This window comes from Silurus aristotelis (assembly GCF_946808225.1).
Source record: "Silurus aristotelis genome assembly, chromosome: 27".
Classification (NCBI taxonomy): Eukaryota; Metazoa; Chordata; class Actinopteri; order Siluriformes; family Siluridae; genus Silurus; species Silurus aristotelis.
Window position 1 is genome coordinate 6,132,141 of NC_139600.1, and position 21,726 is coordinate 6,153,866.

Consider the following 21,726-nt stretch of genomic DNA (forward strand, 5'->3'; position numbering starts at 1 on the left):
AAAGACTCCCTGTACAATTTTTTTTTAGCTCCAACAGCTTGGGGCAGAACCACAAATGGCTGGAGAAGTCAGTTGTTTACATACATTTCTCCGTATAGTGTATATGACAAATGCGCCTTGAGATTTGGATGACTTATTATTATTATTATTCAAATATATGAAATATTTCAGTATAAGTTTATATACATACGTGATAAACACAGATGAGGTGATAAGCGAGAGAGTGTAAAAGCCACGCTGGCAGTCAGCATTTTTGCGGTGCCTTTGGTGCATCTCGCCTCCACAATTCTCACAGCACCGACACAGGCAGAATAATAAACCCACCAGTGGCATCAGCAGCACGAACATAACACCCAGAGCTGCCAGCAGGATGAAGCCAATCTCATAATACATAGCCTTCAGAAAGAGAGTAGGGAAAAAAAGGTGAAAAATATGAGTCATGTTTTATTTCATTAGTTATGAAAAACCTTACATGATTCATTTCAAAACAAGATTACTTCATCCTTTATAAGTCATGAGGTTGCAATTAACACCATTTAGAGCAGAGGTGCAGAGGTAACACCATTTAGACTTAGAAGTAGAAGTACAGATACTAAATAGTCAAAATTATATAGTATAGTATAAAGTAGCCATTAGTACTACCTGTTTAAGTGTCATGCTGGGAACTGGACCTTACATCATATCAATATTAGGGCTGTCAGTCAATCAAAATATTTAATCATGATTAATCGCATGATTGCCTCAACTTAAATGCATTTGTATCTGTTCTAAATGAACCTTAAATTAATACTTTTCTTTTACTCAATGCCACTGTCTCTAAACCATACAACATTGCAGGTCTCACCACAGTCCTATAAACTTTCCCTTTCACTCTTGCAGACACCCTTCTATCACAGTGTCAGACATTAAACATTAAATACTATAAAAATAGAATAAAACTATAAAAATACAAATGTAAGATGTTTAATTTTCATATATATTTATATATACAGTGAGGAAAATAAGTATTTGAACACCCTGCTATTTTGCAAGTTCTCCCACTTAGAAATCATGGAGGGGTCTGAAATTGTCATCGTAGGTGCATGTCCACTGTGAGAGACATAATCTAAAAAAAAAAAATCCAGAAATCACAATATATGATTTTTAAACTATTTATTTGTATGATACAGCTGCAAATAAGTATTTAAACACCTGTCTATCAGCTAGAATTCTGACCCTCAAAGACCTGTTAGTCTGCCTTTAAAATGTCCACCTCCACTACATTTATTATCCTAAATTAGATGCACCTGTTTGAGGTCGTTAGCTGCATAAAGACACCTGTCCACCCCATACAATCAGTAAGAATCCAACTACTAAAATGGCCAAGACCAAAGAGCTGTCCAAAGACACTAGAGACAAAATTGTACACCTCCACAAGGCTGGAAAGGGCTACGGGGAAATTGCCAAGCAGCTTGGAGAAAAAAGGTCCACTGTTGGAGCAATCATTAGAAAATGGAAGAAGCTAAACATGACTGTCAATCTCCCTCGGACTGGGGCTCCATGCAAGATCTCACCTCCTGGGGTCTCAATGATCCTAAGGAAGGTGAGAAATCAGCCCAGAACTACACGGGAGGAGCTGGTCAATGACCTGAAAAGAGCTGGGACCACCGTTTCCAAGGTTACTGTTGGTAATACACTAAGAAGTCATGGTTTGAAATCATGCATGGCACGGAAGGTTCCCCTGCTTAAACCAGCACATGTCCAGGCACGTCTTAAGTTTGCCAATGACCATTTGGATGATCCAGAGGAGTCATGGGAGAAAGTCATGTGGTCAGATGAGACCAAAATAGAACTTTTGGGTCATAATTCCACTAAACGTGTTTGGAGGAAGAAGAATGATGAGTACATCCCAAGAACACCATCCCTACTGTGAAGCATGGGGGTGGTAGCATCATGCTTTGGGGGTGTATTTCTGCACATGGGACAGGGCAACTGCACTGTATTAAGGAGAGGATGACCGGGGCCATGTATTGCGAGATTTTGGGGACAAACCTCCTTTCCTTAGTTAGAGCATTGAAGATGGGTCGAGGCTGGGTCTTCCAACATGACAATGACCCGAAGCACACAGCCAGGATAACCAGGGAGTGGCTCTGTAAGAAGCATATCAAGGTTCTGGCGTGGCCTAGCCAGTCTCCAGACCTAAACCCAATAGAGAATCTTTGGAGTGAGCTCAAACTCTGTGTTTCTCAGCGACAGGCCAGAAACCTGACTGATCTAGAGAAGATCTGTGTGGAGGAGTGGGCCAAAATCCTTCCTGCAGTGTGTGCAAACCTGGTGAAAAACTACAGGAAACGTTTGACCTCTGTAATTGCAAACAAAGGCAACTGTACCAAATATTAACATTGACTTTCTCAGGTGTTCAAATACTTATTTGCAGCTGTATCATACAAATAAATAGTTTAAAAATCATACATTGTGATTTCTGGAATTTTTTTTTTTAGATTATGTCTCTCACAGTGGACATGCACCTACAATAACAATTTCAGACCCCTCCATGATTTCTAAGTGGGAGAACTTGCTAAATAGCAGGGTGTTCAAATACTTATTTTCCTCACTGTATGTATATATATATATATATATATATATATATATATATATATATATATATATATATATATATATATATATATATATATATATATAGTAAAATCCAGGTTGTTGTTTTTTTTGGATGGGCAATGTATGTATGTATATATATATATATATATATATATATATATATATATATATATATATATATATATATATATATATATATATATATGAAAATTTTTAAAGCTTACATTGTATTTTTATAATTTTATTTCAACTTTTATTGTCAACTTTATTTTTATTTGACAATTATATATTAACATTTTTACATCTAAATAAATGAACACAAGATGAAAATTTTAAGATAAGATTCAAATGTAATGACAAGGACAAATAAAAAAAAAGTTACTGTAGTATAAAGGATGTGATAGGAAATGGATACCTGCAGCATCAGGACAATGTTCTCAGGCTGTTGTTCCATCATGTTAAAGAAGCAGCAGAAAAACATGGTCAAAGTGAAAATTACACAAGGTAAGACAGCATAATAATTATAATATATGCACATATACACAAAGAAACACACCTTCTGGAGCGCCTTTGCTTTGATTCCATTCATGTCTTGTTGCAAAATCTTAACAATAAGATCTGTGAAAAAAGGTGAACATTTTGTTGACTCCACAATTGTGGGCAATTTCATATTATATTTGCATATCCAAATGTAAAGTATTTGTAAACCTGATATCATAACTGTGTGCATGTTTTGAATAAATAATTTTCAAATCTACAGCATTTAAAAAAATTATGTAAAAATATGATAATGACAAAATAATTCTAGAAATGTCTGTATGCCAACACTAGTAATGTCATCACTTGAAAATTAGCTCAGGTGCCTCTAAGCGCTCTTGATTATTGCTCAGATGTTTCTACACCTTGACTGGAGTATACTTGTGGAAATGTTGGACATAATTTGGAAAGGCACACGTCTCACTATACAGTTCCTATATACAGCTATACCTATACAGCTCCTGAAAAGCTGACAATGCATATCAGAGCAGAAACACACACACACACACACACACACACACACACACACACACACACACACACACACACACATACACACACACACACACATTAAATGGCATATAATATCACATTGGAAAAAAATGTCTATCTTATCTTGTCTAGTAAAAAATTTATTGTCACATATTGAATGCTATAAGGAGCAATTATTTAATGCTATCAAATATAATCAGAAGGTAAATTTTTGGCACTAATTTTAGCCACTTCCAACTCCATCACCATCATCAAGTTTGCTGACGACACTGTTGTGGTGGGCCTGATCTCCAACAACGGTGAGGCGGCCTACCTACAGGTGGTTAAAAACCTGGAGAGATGGTGCCAGGAAAACAACCTTCTCCTGAACGTCAGCAAGACTAAGGAGTTAATAGTGGACTTCAGCACGAAGCAGGACGGGACCCCAGTGGAGAGAGTGAACAGTTTCCGGTACCTAGGTGTTCACATCACACAGGACTCACAGGATCACACACTAGACTTAATAATATCCCACGGAGCAGACGTCACTGATATAAATATTTTACCTCAGAATGATGACATCACAGACCATTATCTCCTACTGTACACACTACCGGTAGAGCAGATTAACCGTGTTTCACCACGGTATCGACTTGGTAGGACTATTATTCCAACCACTAAGGACAGATTCATAAATAACCTGCCTGATTTATCTCAGTTTCACATTAAACCCATAAATGCTGATCATCTTGATGAGATGGCGAACAACATAGACCTTATCCTCACTAGCACTTTAGACACTGTTGCCCCCATCCGGTTAAAAAAGGTTCGAGAACAAGCAACTGCACCTTGGTATAATAGTCATACGCATGCCCTAAAGAGAACAACACGTAATCTGGAGAGAAAATGGAGGAAAACTAAATTGGAGGTATTTAGAATTGCGTATAAAGACAGTATGCTTAGCTACAGACAGGCGCTAAAAGCTGCTAGAGCTAAACACCTGAGCAAACTCATAGAAAATAACAAAAACAATCCCAGGTTCCTTTTCAGTACAGTCGCTAAATTAACAACAAATCAGGGATCTGAAAAATGTGTTCCATCACAGTTTAGTAGTGAAGACTTTATGAATTTCTTCACTGAAAAAATAGATAACATTCGAAAAACAATTGTGGCAGTTCAACCTCTGACAGCATCTCCTGACACAATCGTACTTACAACCCCACAACTACACTGTTTTACATGTATAGGACAGGAAGAGCTGTATGATGCTATTATGAAAGCTAAATCAACAACATGTCAGTTAGATCCAATTCCCACTAAACTACTGAAGGAAGTGTTATATACAGCTGGTGAGCCTCTTTTAAATATTATTAACTCCTCACTATCGTTAGGTCATGTCCCTAAATCCCTCAAGTTAGCAGTTATTAAGCCCCTCAAAAAAAAACCTAATCTGGATCCAAACACGCTATCGAATTACAGACCAATTTCAAATCTCCCATTTATGTCTAAGATTTTAGAAAAGATTGTCGCTGCCCAGTTATGTAACCACTTGCAGGAGAACAATATCTTTGAAGAGTTTCAGTCAGGTTTTAGGCCCCATCATAGCACAGAAACTGCTCTAGTTAAAATCACTAACGACCTGTTTTTAGCTTCAGACCAAGGCTACATCTCCCTATTAGTTTTACTAGATCTTAGTGCTGCGTTCGACACTATAGATCATGATCTTCTCCTCGATCGCTTACAGAATTACATCGGTATTCAGGGACAGGCATTAAGCTGGTTTAAATCCTACCTGTCCAATCGTTACCATTTCGTAGATTTAAATGGAGAGCTATCCAGGATAATGCTAGTAAATTATGGCGTGCCACAAGGGTCAGTTCTGGGACCCCTGCTTTTTACAATATACATGCTTCCATTAGGAAATATTATTAGAAGGCATGGAATTAGCTTCCATTGTTATGCTGATGATACCCAGCTATATATTTCATCCAAACCAGGCGATACAGCTCAATTAGCTCGCATAACTGAGTGTGTTGAAGAAATAAGAGATTGGATGACCCATAACTTTCTGCTATTAAATCCTGATAAAACGGAGATTTTGCTCATCGGCCCAAAAAATAGTACACAGAAGCTCCAGCATCTCAGCCTGCATTTAGACGGTTGTTCTGTAACTACTAGTTCAACGGTAAAAGACCTGGGAGTTATTTTAGACAGCAACTTATCTTTTAAAAATCACATCAATCAAGTTACAAAAACAGCCTTCTTTCACCTTAGAAATATTTCTAAGCTAAGAAATATGTTATCTATATCTGATGCAGAGAAGCTCGTCCATGCGTTTATGACCTCTAGAATAGACTACTGTAATGCATTACTAGGTGGATGTCCTGCATCATTAATAAACAAGCTTCAGTTAGTTCAGAATGCCGCAGCAAGAGTTCTTACTAGGTCAAGAAAATACGATCATATAACCCCAATCTTATCGTCCCTACATTGGCTTCCTATTAAGTTTCGAATAGACTACAAACTACTGCTACTCACTTATAAAGCACTAAATGGTTTGGCTCCCATGTATCTATCCAGTCTCTTAACACGCTACAATCCGTCACGCTCCCTGAGATCTCAAAACTCTGGGCTTCTAGTAGTTCCTAGAATAGCAAAGTCCACTAAAGGCGGTAGAGCATTTTCACATTTAGCTCCTAAACTCTGGAATAGTCTTCCTGACAGTGTTCGGGGTTCAGATACACTCTCCCAGTTTAAGTGTAGATTAAAAACATATCTTTTTAGCAAAGCCTACACATAACACACATCACGCACATCACATCACAACCTTGTGCTCCAGAACATCTGATCACATGCACATTATCAACTTGTGCTGTTAATATCATGAACAGCAGCTACGCTAATTCCTCTCCACTGCTTCTCTTTCTCTCCCCATCCCGAGGCTTCCTGAGGTTTGGCCAGCTCCAGTCACGTCCCACCTCGTGAAGATTATGGACCTATGGATGATCATGGAGAAGTAGATGCCGAGTGTTTAAAGGCCCTGGCATGGAGAAGCTGATGCTGGATCTATGATGATCACAAATTGTTCTGTATTGTTGAAAGATTTATGACCAAACTTTTGATGTCACCCATATGAGGATGGGTTCCCCTTTGAGTCTGGTTCCTCTCAAGGTTTCTTCCTCATATCATCTAAGGGAGTTTTTCCTTGCCACTGTCGCCACGGCTGCTCATCAGGGACAAACGCACACCATTCACCTTCACTGTTGTTTTCTGTAAAGCTGCTTTGAGACAATGTCTGTTGTGAAAAGCGCTATACAAATAAACTTGACTTGACTTGACTTGACTGTCTTGGTCCTGTCACACCAACACCCTGGTGAAGAAGGCCCGGCAGCGCCTCTACCATATGAGATGCTTAAGGGACTTTAAACTACTCTCTCAGGTGCTAAAGACTTTTTACACTTGCACCATTGAGAGCGTTCTGACGGGTAGCATTACTTCCTGGTTCGGGAACAGCACCATGCAGGACAGGTGAGCCCTCCAGAGGGTGGTGGGTTCAGCTGAATGTACCATCCACACCGAGCTCCCTAACCTGCAGGACATCTACAGCACACAGTGCCAAACCAGAGCCTGGAAGATTGTGAAGGACCTCAGCCATCCCAACAATGGACTCTTTTCTTTGTAGCCTTTAGGGAAACACTTCTGCTCCCTGAAAGCGAACACAGAGAGAATGAGGAGGAGCTTCTTCCCGCAGGCCATTCGGAGTTTGAACCAGGAAACACCCAGGATCTAAAAACTGGTCCACTCTCTCCATCACCACACTTTTCTGCAAATATTTTTCTTTTCGCACTACGACACTTTAATCTCTGGACTGTCACTCTAACTGTGGACTTGCACAGCACAGTGCACTTTATACCACAACACACCGCACACGGTCACTTTAAGGACAATCACATTAACCACCTTATGTGATTACTGTTTACTGTCATAAGCATACCTTTGTTTCTTCGTTCCTCATATAGATCTTTATATATTTTATATTTTACATAATTTATACTCTTAATTTATCTGCCTTTTTTTCTTTGTTTTATTTTTTTCCCCATTCTATTCCCTCATGCCGGACAGTCGTATAAAGCATTTTACTGCATGACGTACTCTGTATGTATGTGTATGTGACAAATAAAATTCTATTTGATTTGAACCTAGAGACGTTCCCTCGAGGAGCCAGAGCCGCATCGACACACTTCGTGAAAGTGCGGGGTGACAAGGCAAGACCGAACAGAAGACCCGATATTGGTAGGCTTTCACCCCAAAAGCGAACCTCAGGAGCTTTCTTGTGAGAAGGGAGGATGGGTACGTGAAAGTAGCTGAGGTAGATCTAGGATAGTATGCAACCCACAATAGCCATAATCCCTAAGCCCCAGGACATTGAAATAAACCGGGGTCCTAGGGCTTATGGGGTGGGTCGAGAAAGGACCTGGAAACCTCGGTGTGCAGGTTAGGAAAAAATGGCAAGCCCTGACGCAGAGGCTGTGATGCCGGGAGCAAAAAATGCTCATCGAGCTTTATGCTCACCGGCCGGCCAAGCTATATCCAGCTTCTGGACAGCACATGTCACAACTAACCCCCGGAACCAGAACGCTGCTTTGCCTCATGGCTTAAAAGTGTGTTTGGTTTTCTCAGGTACCTTTCTTTTTTTTGACAGACAGACAGACAAAAACATAAGATTTACACAAAGTGCTTCATGAACAAAAAGAAGCTGTAGCCGGCTTCTCTCCATGTGCGTTTTATAATTCCTGGTCGTGACGTCACCCTGCCGGTGACAGCCTATCTACAATTTTGAAACTGTTGGTTTCTTAATGTGTTACTCTTCATGCCTACCAAATGAGATAAATGTAAATAGATGGATTAATTAATATTTTATACATTTAAGGTTAAAGCCATGACATTTGTTATGGCAATAAGTGAATGATTGACTACATGAACTGTGAAATGTCAAGGTGTATTTGAAAGTAAGCAACAATGTTAACCTCTGTCCCTGCTTGAATTGCTTAAGATGTGTGTTTAATACAGATTAGGATTAAGCAATAAGAATCTATATACAATCTTCTTCTTCTTCTTCTTCTTTTTTCAGCTGCTCCCATTAGGGGTCGCCACAGCGGATCAGCCGTCTCCATACCACCCTGTCCTCTACATCTGCCTCTTTCACACCAACTACCTGCATGTCTTCCGTCACCACATCCATGAACCTCCTCCTTGGTTTTCCTCTTTTCCTCCTTCCTAGTGGCTCCATCCTCAGGATTCTCCTACCAATATTACTCATGTCCCTCCTCTGCACATGTCCAAACCATCTCAATCTCGCCTCCCTCACCTTGTCACCAAAACGCCCTACATGCGCTTTCCCTCTAATAAACTCATTTCTAATCTTGTCCATCCTCGTCACTCCCAACGAAAACCTTAACATCTTCAGCTCTGCTACCTCCAGCTCCGCCTCCTGCCTTTTACTCAATGCCACTGTCTCTAATCCATACAACATCGCAGGTCTCACTACAGTCCTATAAACTTTCCCTTTCATTCTTGCAGATACTCTTCTATCACAAATCACTCCTGCCACTCTTCTCCACCCACTCCACCCTGCCTGCACTCTTTTCTTTACTTCCCTAACACACTCTCTATTACTTTGCACTGTTGACCCCAGGTACCTGAACTCCTCCACCTTCTCCACCTCTTCTCCCTGCAACTGCACCACTCCACTGCCCTCCCTCTCATGTACGCACATGTACTCTGTCTTACTCCTACTGACTTTTATTCCCCTTCTCTCCAGTGCGTACCTCCACCCCTCCAGGCTCTTCTCAACCTGCTCACTACTCTCACCACAAATCACAATATCATCCGCAAATATCATAGTCCATGGAGACTCCTGTCTGACCTTATCCGTGAACCTGTCCATCACCACTGCAAACAGGAAAGGGCTCAGGGCCGATCCTTGATGCAGTCAAACCTTCACTTTAAACCAGTCTGTCGTTCCTACTGCACACTTCACTGCTGTCACACTGTTCTCATACATGTCCTGCACCACCCTCACATACTTCTCTGACACACCTGACTTCCTCATACAATACCACAACTCCTCTCTTGGCACCCTGTCGTACGCTTTCTCTAAATCCACAAATACACAATGCAATTCCTTCTGTCCTTCTCTGTACTTCTCCATCAACATTCTCAAAGCAAATCAGGCATCTGTGGTGCTCTTCCTCGGCATGAAACCATACTGTTGCTCACAGATGTTCCCTCTTCTCTTAGCCTGGCTTCCACTAGTCTTTCCCATAACTTCATGGTGTGACTGATCAACTTAATTCCCCTGTAGTTACTGCAGGTCTGCACATCCCCCTTATTCTTAAAGATCGGTACCAGCACACTCCTTCTCCATTCCTTAGGCATCCTCTCACCTTCCAGAATCTTGTTAAACAATCTGGTTAAAAACTCCACTGCCATCTCTCCTAAACATCTCCATGCTTCTACCGGTATGTCATCTGGTCCAACCGACTTTCCATTCTTCATCCTCTTAATACCTGCTATCACTTCCTCCTTACTAATCCTATCCACTTCCTGCTTCACCAACTCCACCTCATCCAACCTTCTCTCTCTTTCATTTTCCACGTTCAGCAGCTGCTCAAAATACTCCCTCCACCTTCTCAACACACTTTACTTCCTAGTCAACACATTTCCATTTCCATCCTTTATTGCTCCAACTTTCAGTTCATTCTTTCCAGCTCGGTCCCTCTCCCTGGCCAAAACAATCCTACAGATCATCACCCGATGCTGTTTAGCTACACTGTCCCCTGCCAACACCTTACAGTCTTCAATCTTCTTCGGGTTGCATCTCCTACATAGAACATAGTCCACCTGTGTGCACCTTCCTCCACTCTTATAGCTCACCCTATGATCCTCCTTCTTCTTAAAATACATATTCACCACTGCCATTTCCATCCTTTTAGCAAAATCTACCACCATCTGCCCTTCCACATTCCTCTCCTTAAGGCCATACCTACTCATAACCTTCTCATCACCTCTGTTCCCTTCACCTACATGTCCATTAAAGTCTGCCCCAATCACCAATCGTTCATTCCTAGGTACACCATCTATCACTTCATCTAATTCACTTCAGAATCTTTCCATCTCCTCCATCTCACAGCCGACTTGTGGAGCATAGGCATTGATGACATTTATCATCATACCTTCAACTTCCAGCTTTACGTTCATCACCCTATTCAGAAACTCTCCCCACCTCCACTACAATCTTACTGTACTCTTCCTTCAGAATCACCCCTACACCATTTCTCTTTTCATCCACACCATGATAGAACAGTTTAAACCCACCTCCAATGTTCCTGGTCTTACTCCCTTTCCACTTGCTCTCCTGAACACACAACATATCTACCTTTCTCCTCTCCATCATATCAGCTACCTCTCTCCCTTTACCAGTCATAGTGCCAACATTTAAAGTACCAACCCTAACCTCTACTTTCCTAAACTTCTCATTGTCCTGCCGTCTCAGTAGACGTCTTTCTCCTCTACTTCTCCTCCTTCGGCCAACAGTAGCCCAATTTCCACCGGTACCCTGTTGGCTAACGATACCTGTGGCGGTCGTTGGTAACCCAGGCCTCGACCGATCCGGTATGAAATTCTTACTCGTGACCCGCATATTCGATTTGGCACATGTTTTACGCTGGATGCCCTTCCTAACGCAACCCTCCCCATTTATCCGGGCTTGGGACCGGCACTAATATAAAAGTCTTTGTATAAAAGACTATATTTGTATAAAAGTCTTACAGTATTAACTAATAATACTTTGTCTGGTCCCATTAATCTTTATAGAGAGACTAGGCAAGGTTGCCCTTTAATCCTCTTTAATTTGCGCTGACCACTGAGCCCTATGCTTAATACATTAGTTTTGGTTCTTCTATTCATGGTGTTAACACAGGTTTAAATACAGTCGCTAAAATATAATTATAGGCAAATTATTTGAATGTTTTCAGGGTTTAAAGTTAATTTAAATAAAAGTGAGCTAATGCCTATTGGACTAAAAGTTTTGTCTTTAAAGTTTTAATGGAAAAGTTTACTTATCCCAGAATTGTAGTTGCCAATAAATATTCTTTATTATTAAAGGCCAACTTTACCCCTCTAATTTACAAACTGCAAAGCTAATATAGAATTTTGAAGAGCATTCCCGAATTTTCTGTTTGATAGAACAAACATTTAAAATAACAATTAAAATAATATTCTTACCACTGATATTGTATCTATTCTATTCTATAAGTACTTCTTAATTAAATAATACATCACCCTCAATTATAAGGTCTTGATCAGGGTGTAAAGGAAGTAAAAAGGCATTACCAATAAGTAATAATCTGCTTTAATCCTCTACTTCCCACTCTACAAGTTTCTTAAGGAAGAATGGGAGAAAGAACTAGGAGTGGAAATTTCTAATCACTGCCTCAGTCAGTTTAAAGTCATTCACATACTGTCTGTTTAGACATTATATGAGTTCCAACATATTTGTAAATGACTGTAAACAGGTATTTTGAGGGATGGTTTATGATTTTTTTTTTGCTGTTTTCTCTCTCTTTTCTAATTTTGATTGTAAACTTTGTACATGTAATAAAGATAAAATATGAAAGATTGGAAATCAATCTTCAAAATCTTAGTCTTTCTATAAAACTTATTTGACAAAAAGTCACCCTCACATTCCCATGAAAGGGAATTCTCTAAATCATTTTGCTGTAGTAAAAAAAAGTTAGTAAAAAAAACAGACACTTGTTTTAATTCTACATCTTGCATGAGCTAATAAGGAGGGGTCTTAAAGGACACTAGGACTTAGGGCTCTTAAGATTATATAGATGAAGGACTTGAAACTTGGCTGGTGAACTGCTCACCATTTGAACAACAGCTTCAACCTAAATGCATGCAAGGCCCATGCACTAGGGACAGCCGATCTGATCAGTGAGGAAGCCACTATTGGATAACAAAAACACGTCCCAGCAGGCTGTCCGGCTCCACCTGGGAGAACCACAATCAGCAATGTGCTGACCTGGTATTGGCAAAGAAAACTACCTACACCGTGCCAAGTTTTTCCCAGATCTGGGACATCACTTCAGGGTGCAGACACCACTCTCCCTCTCGATCACTTCACCTATACTATCACTATACCAAATCCATCTGGCTGGTGTGTAAAAATCTCACACTGGGGGGGAAACAAAGGTCTGTGGTTCTCTTTCTCTAATAGGACACCACTCCCAAAAGGAGACATTTAATAAAGTCTTGCTTCTGTGGTATGCTAAAAACTCTAAATCTCTCATTGAGACAAGGATGCATCTGTATGTAGGGTCAAGCCATAGGCTGATAACCCATTGTGACAACCCTGTGAGCTTTTAAAAGTTGACAGATACATTGCTGAAGCCAGACCTGAGACTGTTGGTTCATTCCACAAGTCATTATCATTCCACAAGTCTCTATTGTAGACATATCGTTTTGTAAACATTGCATTTTCTGATGACGAATGGTGATGGTGACTAATAACATTATATTAGTGTTAGATTTTTATCATGCCCAAACTAAACTTAATTCTTGGAGAGGTTCTCAATATGACCTGCGATGCCCGTACTTGCCTTTCTGAAGTCAGGGAAGAATCACACAGCACACCGCAAATGTTCTTCTTCAGTTTATTGCAGGCAGCAGACATGTATATATACACACATTGGAGAAAAAGCTGACCTAAAGTTGTTTCCTGTTTAGACAAGAGGCTATACTAGCCGGAGATGTGTGAGCCCAGATAAGACTCCCTGTTTACCTTACATACTAACATCGTAAATATTCTATAGACACTGAACAGACAAAGGAATGTGTGCAAAGCAGTGTGAGAACCGTCTTAACACTAACAATTAGACAATACTAAATCACTGATTTCAGTATGGCACAATAACCACTTGGTGTCAACTCCAACCCCAATGCTAGTGAGAAATCAAATAGTCAAACTAATTTAGCAGTCCAAACCATGTGTGTGTGTGTGTGTGTGTGTGTGTGTGTGTGTGTGTGTGTGTGTGTGTGTGTGTGTGTGTGTGTGTGTGTGAGAGAGAGAGAGAATGAGAGTAAGGCAATAAAATACAACTTCATGAAGAGGCATATGGATAATCCTCTCTTGGGGACGGGGTCTTCCTAGTGACTATCCATATAAGTGAGCCCTCTTTTTTTACTGTTTGCATTATTAGCTCTTTTACTCTCAGTCCCAATCTCTTTCTCTTTCTTTAGGATTCAGTCACAAAATATTTATTTCCTTTGTATAATCATTTCTGTGTTCATGCAAAAGTACAATTGGCTCACATTCTTACTGTTAGTGCTATCTATGGCCAGGTCTAGACCTTCTAGACCTTACTAAAGATGACCTCAATCCTTAAAAAGGCTTCTTAACCACCAGACACAAAACAACATTACCTACTTACTTGCTTCTATCTTTTTTATGAAAGATGACAAAGTTGATTTTGAAATTTGACAAACAGAATAATCAAAATCAACAATTCTAAAATTGGTTTGCTTTTCTCTAATTTTGTTGTCATTTTGTAATTAAAAGAAAAACCTCATTAATATTGATTAAAAGTATTTATTTAATTAATTTATTTTGATTAACATACATTTTTGTTGTGTAGCTTATTACATTTATAGAGCATAGTCTATATATATAAAATTGCAGTAACTAATTGCCTCATAGTCTATAAAGTCTAAGTAGGATGTACATGTCATGTCAGGTCCAAGGTTTTCGCAAAAGAGCACTGTCTAGCACAGTGGTCCCCAACCCCCGGAGTTGGCAGACGGCCATCACGGAGATCTGGAACGAAGCGACGTTCACCATGGAGATCTGGAACGGGGCGACACCCATCACGGAGATCTGGAACAGGGCGACGCCTATCACGAAACCCTGGAACGGGGCAACGGCCATCACGGAGATCTGGAACGAAGCGACGTTCACCATGGAGATCTGGAACGGGGCGACACCCATCACGGAGATCTGGAACAGGGCGACGCCTATCACGAAACCCTGGAACCGGGCAACGGCCACCACGGAGGTCTGGAGCTGAACGACGTCCTCGGCAGAGCTCAGAGACCGAGCGACACCCTCGGTGGAGTCCAGAGGTTTAGCGACGTTCTCGGCAGAATTCGGGAGTAGAGCAACACCCTCAGAGGAACTCGGAGGGTTGACAACGTCCACAGCAGGTCTCGGGAGTGTTTCGGCACCTTGGAAGGAGCTCGGGAGTGCTTTTTCGCCTTCAGAGGAACCTCGCGGAGAGATGTCGCCTGGAGGGGAACCCGGAGGCATATGACGTCGTCTTAGGAGGAACCCGGAGGCGTGACGTCGTCTGAACAATGTTTTATTTTGGAAAATTGGATTCTCTCCACCACATCTGTCATGACTCACTCATGATCACAAATGTTGAGCTCCGTAGCTCCTACTTTTATACCAAAGACTGTAGAAAGAACATTTACTTATAATCTTATACTCCAGTACTCATATTAGTTCTCACTCTTCAGTGTTCTGTTTTGTTGAAAGATTTATGATCAAACTCTTAATGTCCTCATTACATCTAAGGGAGTTTTTCCTTGCCACAGTCGCCATGGCTTGCTCATCAGGGATAAATGCACACCATTCACCTTAACTGTTGATTTCTGTAAAGCTGCTTTGAGACAATGTCTGTTGTGAAAAGCGCTATATATATAAACTTGACTTGACTTGACTCACTCTTGATGCATGTCATAATGCCTTGGTCACATGTCTTTCCTCCATCCACTACCTTCTTAAAGGGGCTGCTCCAGCCGCTAACACATAATACATTACTGCTAAATTAAAACCCCCAAGAGAGCAAAATGAACAAAAAACAACTCATTGGATTCACATTTATTATTATATTTAGAAAATACCAGTTTATGCCTGTCATATCATTTTATTTTGTTGTATTTATTCGCCACACCTTAAAGGCCGGTCCGTGAAAATATTGTCTGACATTAAACTCTTAGGTGGCGCAAAAAAGGTTGGGGACCGCTGGTCTAGCACATCGAACTGTCGTCTCACAACTTGGCTACGTCCCATTTTTCCTCTTTCCAACCCATCAACATCAACAAATGACTGTTCACTTGTTACCTAATACCATTTTCCCCACTTCTTTACAAGTGTCATTGTATAGAAGGGTTTTCCCTAAACATTGCAATCTAGGGTTCTACACTTGTGATTATTTTAAAAAACATTGGTGTATGCAGGTCACATTTCCAAATTTAAACTCTTGGATTTATTGTGTAATCATAAATTGGAAAGTAAATTGTACACTGTATGACCACGGTATGTATGCTGACAGCATATGGCTGTAAGATTATCAGATTACATGATGAGGCAGATGACTCAGAGAGACAAATTGGCTAACTGATTAGGCAGCAGGGACTTACCTCTGCAATCCTATTCTCCTTTAAACACACACACACCCACACACACACACTCACATACAAACACACACACACACACACACACACACACACACACACACACACACACACACACACACACACACAGAGTCAAACAAAAACAAATGCATAACCTGCTTTTGTGCCTGACATTTCAATGTATGCAAATTATGCAAATAAGCTCTTAAAACTATTACTTATGATTTCATAAGTAATAAATAGTAGATGTATAGTTGATGGCATTTTTTACACAATTTGCCAATTTTACCCATCTTTATACAATATTCTTTATGACAATTTTGGATTGCCATGCCACTCGAGACATTTCAAATTGCATGGCAAATGATAAAGGCATTTCTGGATAAATTCAAAATAAATTTCCATCTTGAAAGGTGTATGTTTGTTTTTTGCATCCAAAATTGTTCCTTTATTATGGATTAATTATGTCTCATTTATCCTGCACGTAAAGGCTGAATAAGGAACAATCCTGGGGAAAAAAAACAAACAATGACATTAATGAATTTAAGACAGTGGAATTTGGAGAATGATTGCAATTTCATATCCCCTAGCCAGAATCCTAATTGAACAGTAAGCCTGACTTTAGTGTGACTGGGGTGCAAACTCCATCACCAATCCGGCTCTACCACTCCAAACAGCAATCCAGCCCTACCAGACTCCAACAACATCCCAGTTCTTCCCTGTCCAAACAACAAAAGTACCCTGCATTGCCTCAACACTGCCAAACACTAATATAGTTCAGCCAGATTTCACCTTCAACTCCTGCAAATCTATGCCAGGCTCCTTCTCACGAACCAAGTCATATCAGGTTCCATGAACAATGAATACTGCCAGTTCCCCTAGCAAATCTCTTTTGCCATGCTCTATTACCAACTTAGACTTGTCATGCTTCATCAATAATAGTGCCCTGTCAGTCCCAACACCAACTCAACTATGCCAGTTTAACCATCACACCCAAACTATCCAGTCCTAAAAGCCAGGTTCCACCAATAAGCCAGCCATGCCAGGCTTCTCCATCAAACCAAGCTCTGTCACACCTTCCTGCCAGTCTCAACAGCAAACCCCCTTCCCTGCCAGATTCCACCAAGAACCCAGTCTTGCCAAGCTCCAGCATCGGTCTTTCTTAGCTGGCAGGAGTTCAGATGCAGAACAAACTCTTAGAAAACTAATGCACCCTAGCAAAATCAATATCATAGTTGACAAAGGACTACTGTCTCCAGAGGATGTCCAGTCACTTACAGAAAAACAGCTTGCCAAGGAAGGAGAGGGAACAGCAGCCATTAGGAAATAAAAAGAATAAGGCAAAGTCAGTAAATGGGCAAATTATGACTAAATTACACACAATGCGGGTATGTGGGCCAGCACTATGACTCAGGGACATTTGACTAGTCAGACATACAGCAGACTATTTTGCCAAACAGCACTGTATCCCACTATACTTCCTCACAGTTGATGTTCCTCACAAAGGTTTTTGGTTATTGATAGAAACTGGAGGATGGGATGGTGGGACATCAGCAGTTGTTTTCCATTGAGTTTGTTCAACCCTGAAATAGATTTTGTTTATTACCAGTGCAAAGCATCTGCACTCATGCCATAATGCCATAAGATACCAATATAATAATTACAGAATATGTTCTTGATACTTTACCATTTAATTTGCTGACGTATTGCTTTGCGGTGTGACATTTTTTAGAGAAGTAGACTATGCATGTCTTTGAATAACAAATGTCAGTAGACAATTATTTTAGAGTTTTTATATCAGAAGTGTCCAATCTTACCCAGAAAAGGCCAGTGTGCTTGCAAACCTTTATTCTAATCAAACAAACATTTAAATAGTTGATCTTGGCCTGCAATCCATCATTGCTGATCATTTGAGAAGACAAAGTTTCCTGGAAGTATCTTCAGCAGGATGTGTTATTGAAGATGAGAGCAAAGGTCTACCACATCAGAATACTGTTTCGAAGTCAAACATTGTAGTTTTATAGGCATTGAATGGGAAGTAATACGAGAAGTTACAGAAAGCGAGCACAGACTTTCACCAGTCCTAAAACAATTAAAATGATTATATCAAGGCCTGCTGCATTTGCACCAGATTAATTATGATGGCATAGGGTAGACATAGAAAAGTACGTGTCTTTATTTGTCACATGTATGTTACAGAACAGAAAGATTCTATCTTTGCATATCCAATGCGTGTTAGGAAGCTGGGGCCCCCCTGAAGCTTTGCTCAAGCGCCCAAGAGTGGCAGCTTGGCAATACCAGGCTTAAACCCCAACATTCTGATCAGTAACCCAGACACTTAAACACTAAGCCACCACCTCCCATGTTTACAGTCGAACTGTAAGGTATGCTGTTCATCTCGAATGCCCACAATATACATCACTCTGGTGTTTCATGAGGTGATAAATAAAAGACAGAGGAACAACTGATCTTAAAGTGACCCTAGAGGAGGACTCACCTGCTGGGAACGGGTTTGGTTGTACCGTGTACAGGAACGCGTGCACTGTGTGAAAGAGCACGTCCACGGCTCCAGGCTCATAGTACGCGTGTGTGTCGTACACCACCGCCGGTACAAAGCCGAAGTCCAGCGTGTCCAGGTGCGGAGCTTCGGGTTCAGGGCGCGCAGCACCAGAAACCAAACTCCACCAACACATCATCATCATCATCATCATCCGCCTCAGACCCAAACTCCGCAGCATGTTTCTTTCTTTTTTTTTAAATGCCAAAAATAGACTTTTATGCACTTCTCAGTGTTGACTTTTGATGATAAAACTTAGGTAATAACCAGGTTTAGATGTTTCAGGACCAAACAAAAGTGCAGAAACCTGCAGTAAGGAATCCGCTTCTAAAAGAGCTCGTGCTGTCAAGTAGGTTTTTTTATGGATCACATCCTGAGCGCTTATTCCCAGCTCGAGGCTTTTCTCCCTCTAATGCTCGAGCTAAAGCGCGTGCACACAGCTGTCAGAGGCTCGTGTATGTGTGAGCGCGCGCGTCCTAAATATCTGAGAGAAAGCCAATGCACTAAAAATTCAGTTCAGCATTTAGTTGTTTGTTTGTTTGTTTTTTTATCCGACCTTCTCGTGCACATATACACTCATCGTCCACTTTATTAGGAACACCTGCACACCTGCTCATCATTTATGCAGCCTATTATGTTCACGTCAAACATCCGAATACAGAAAAAGCGTTATCTTTTTACACAGTCTCTGGAGAGAGATTTTATGCAGAAAAAAAACTTATAGATAGTCCTGTAGGTGAAAACGCTTATCAGACGGACATAATCCTGGAAAGACCTAAATAATCACTCTTTACAATCTTGATATGCAGAAAACCCGATGGTCAGTCTGAAAGATCTCCAGCATTTCTCTGTGGAGAGAGAACCTTCCAGACGAACAACCATCTCTGCAGCATCCCACCAAACAGGCCTGTATGGTAGAGTGGCCAGACCAATGGGCACCTGAAGGACTCTGCTCCAGGCACTGCTCATCACTTGGCAAATACCATCTCTACAGTGAAGCATGGTGATGGCAGCATCATGCTGTAGGAGTGTTTTTCAGTGGCAGAAACTGGAAGAATAGTCAGGATCAAGGGAAAGATGAATGCAGCAATGTACAGATACATCCTTAATGAAAACCTGCTTTAGAGCACTCTGGACCTCAGAGTGGGGTGATGGTTCATCTTCCAACAGGACAACGACCCTAAGCACACAGCCAAGATAACAAAGGAGTGGCTACAGGATGACTCTGTGAATGTCCTTGAGTGACCCAGCCAGAGACCAGACTTGTACTCGACTGAACATCTCTGGAGAGATTTGTATATGGTTTTCCCCATCCAACCTAATGGAGCTTAAAGAGGTTCTGCTAAGAATCAGATAATTTTCTTACATTTTTCACCTTTATTGTGATATATTGCAACTTACAACATTCATCATACGCATCACCCACAAATTAAGAGAATGAGAGTTAAATAGAAAAATAATTTGTCATGCCTAATAGTATGCCTTCACATAGTAGTGCAGAGTAACCTTATTGTACACAAGCCAGCCCTGTCAGACTCCACTTTCAATTCACAATTCTGCAAAACACCACCGCCAACACAGCCTGACCAGGTTCCTATTTACAAACACCCTGCCAAGATCCAACACCAAACCAGCCAAGCCAGGCTTTACTATCCAACTAAGTCCTGTCAGTTACACCATCAACAAATCCCTTCCAAGCTGCAGCACTGGTTCTGCCTTAACTAGCATGAGTTCAGATGCTTAGTTTTTATGTGACAACAACTGCAACCTTGCAAAGCAAATTGGAATTGACAGAGGACTATGGTCTCAGGTAAAAGCTGCTCACAGAAAACAGCTTACCAAGAAATGAAAATGCAGAGTGAAGCAAGTAATACAAGTACAAAGCACATTTTGGTAAAAAGCTCCTTATGAAGAAGCAGCAAGTGAAGTGAGTAAATTCAGTAAATTGCCCAATGATGTGGACCAGTACTGTGACTTTGTGTCTAACTAATGAAACGTTTCATTAGTTAGATATAGTGTTGAATAATATTATGCCATCGCGTAGTAACCTTTTATACATTTTGTGTATTTGCTGAAACCGTGTTAAATATTGATTAATATGTATGGTTCCATGAGCTGATTCAATATTTCCCCTTTCGATGTGTGTGTGGAGGCCATATGGATGCAGACAGCAGGCTGTGTTTTGAGCCTCACTTCTCTTATTCACTTTTCACACTGCAACACAGGCAAACTGAACTGAAACCATGGTAACATGGACCATAGCAACCAAAAAATAAATCAGGATTAACCAAGATACAAAACAAAAGCATTTATTCACCAGTACAATTCCTTCCTCCTCTATATAGGGCATGTAAATCCATCCCAAATATAATGGTACAATCTTTAAGTAATATAAAAAAAAAAAAAAAAAATGGACCAAATGGATGATATAGACTGTTTAATCATGCAGAAAAAGAAAATCCAGTAAAATGGGAAGCTTAAAGTTCCAAAAGATAAGATTTATTTTGTAGATGTAAAATTAATCTATAAATGTTATGCTTGTAATGAAGGCTTCCATTTCTGATAATATACTTTATGCTCTATGAAACTTTGGGTAATTTTAATGAATTATTGAAATTCAAACCAATCATTTTCAAGTTACTTATACTATTGGAGAAAAACCACAAAAGGCTGAAAAAATGAGGTGTCCCAATTCTTTTGTCCATATAGTGTGTGTATTGCATGCACGCACACACAAACTCTCTCTTTCTCTCTTTATATTTTACATGTATACGAGTGAGAGAGAGAAAGAGAGGGAGACTAACTTTTCTTTTCTGTAAATGAGAGGTTTTCAAATAAATAAACCATCCCTCATGTCTCTTATAGCACTGCAAATCAACAACATAGAATGAAAGGTGCATAAATAAAACCACTGCATTACTGCAGCTGATATAATTGAGCCTGAGGGAACTGGCCTGATGTTGAATATCTAAAACCTTACTTTGATGACAAACAGCAATAATAGCAATGCCTGGTATTTAAAAAATAAATTTGATCAGATTATTTAAAGTATTAGGCAGCAACAACTCAATGCAAAAATCTGT

The 21,726-nt window shown here is 40.3% G+C and overlaps 1 protein-coding gene across 3 annotated transcripts in view; it reads right to left on the reverse strand.

Moving 5' to 3' along the window:
- prom1b (prominin 1 b) overlaps positions 1-19,143 on the reverse strand; it is a 78,531-nt gene extending 59,388 nt beyond the window's left edge. For 2 of the 3 annotated variants that reach the window (XM_083532536.1, XM_083532535.1), the window contains exons 1-4: positions 18,584-19,114; positions 3,155-3,216; positions 3,014-3,040; positions 191-396 (exon numbers count right to left, since the gene is read on the reverse strand). In XM_083532536.1, the coding sequence (XP_083388662.1) occupies positions 191-396; positions 3,014-3,040; positions 3,155-3,216; positions 18,584-18,824 (536 nt within the window). In that variant the 5' untranslated portion in view covers positions 18,825-19,114. Of the gene's footprint in view, positions 1-190; positions 397-3,013; positions 3,041-3,154; positions 3,217-18,583 lie in introns of all 3 variants that reach the window. The other variant, XM_083532537.1, reaches the window with a different exon arrangement.
- Between the last annotated feature and the right edge of the window lie 2,583 nt (positions 19,144-21,726).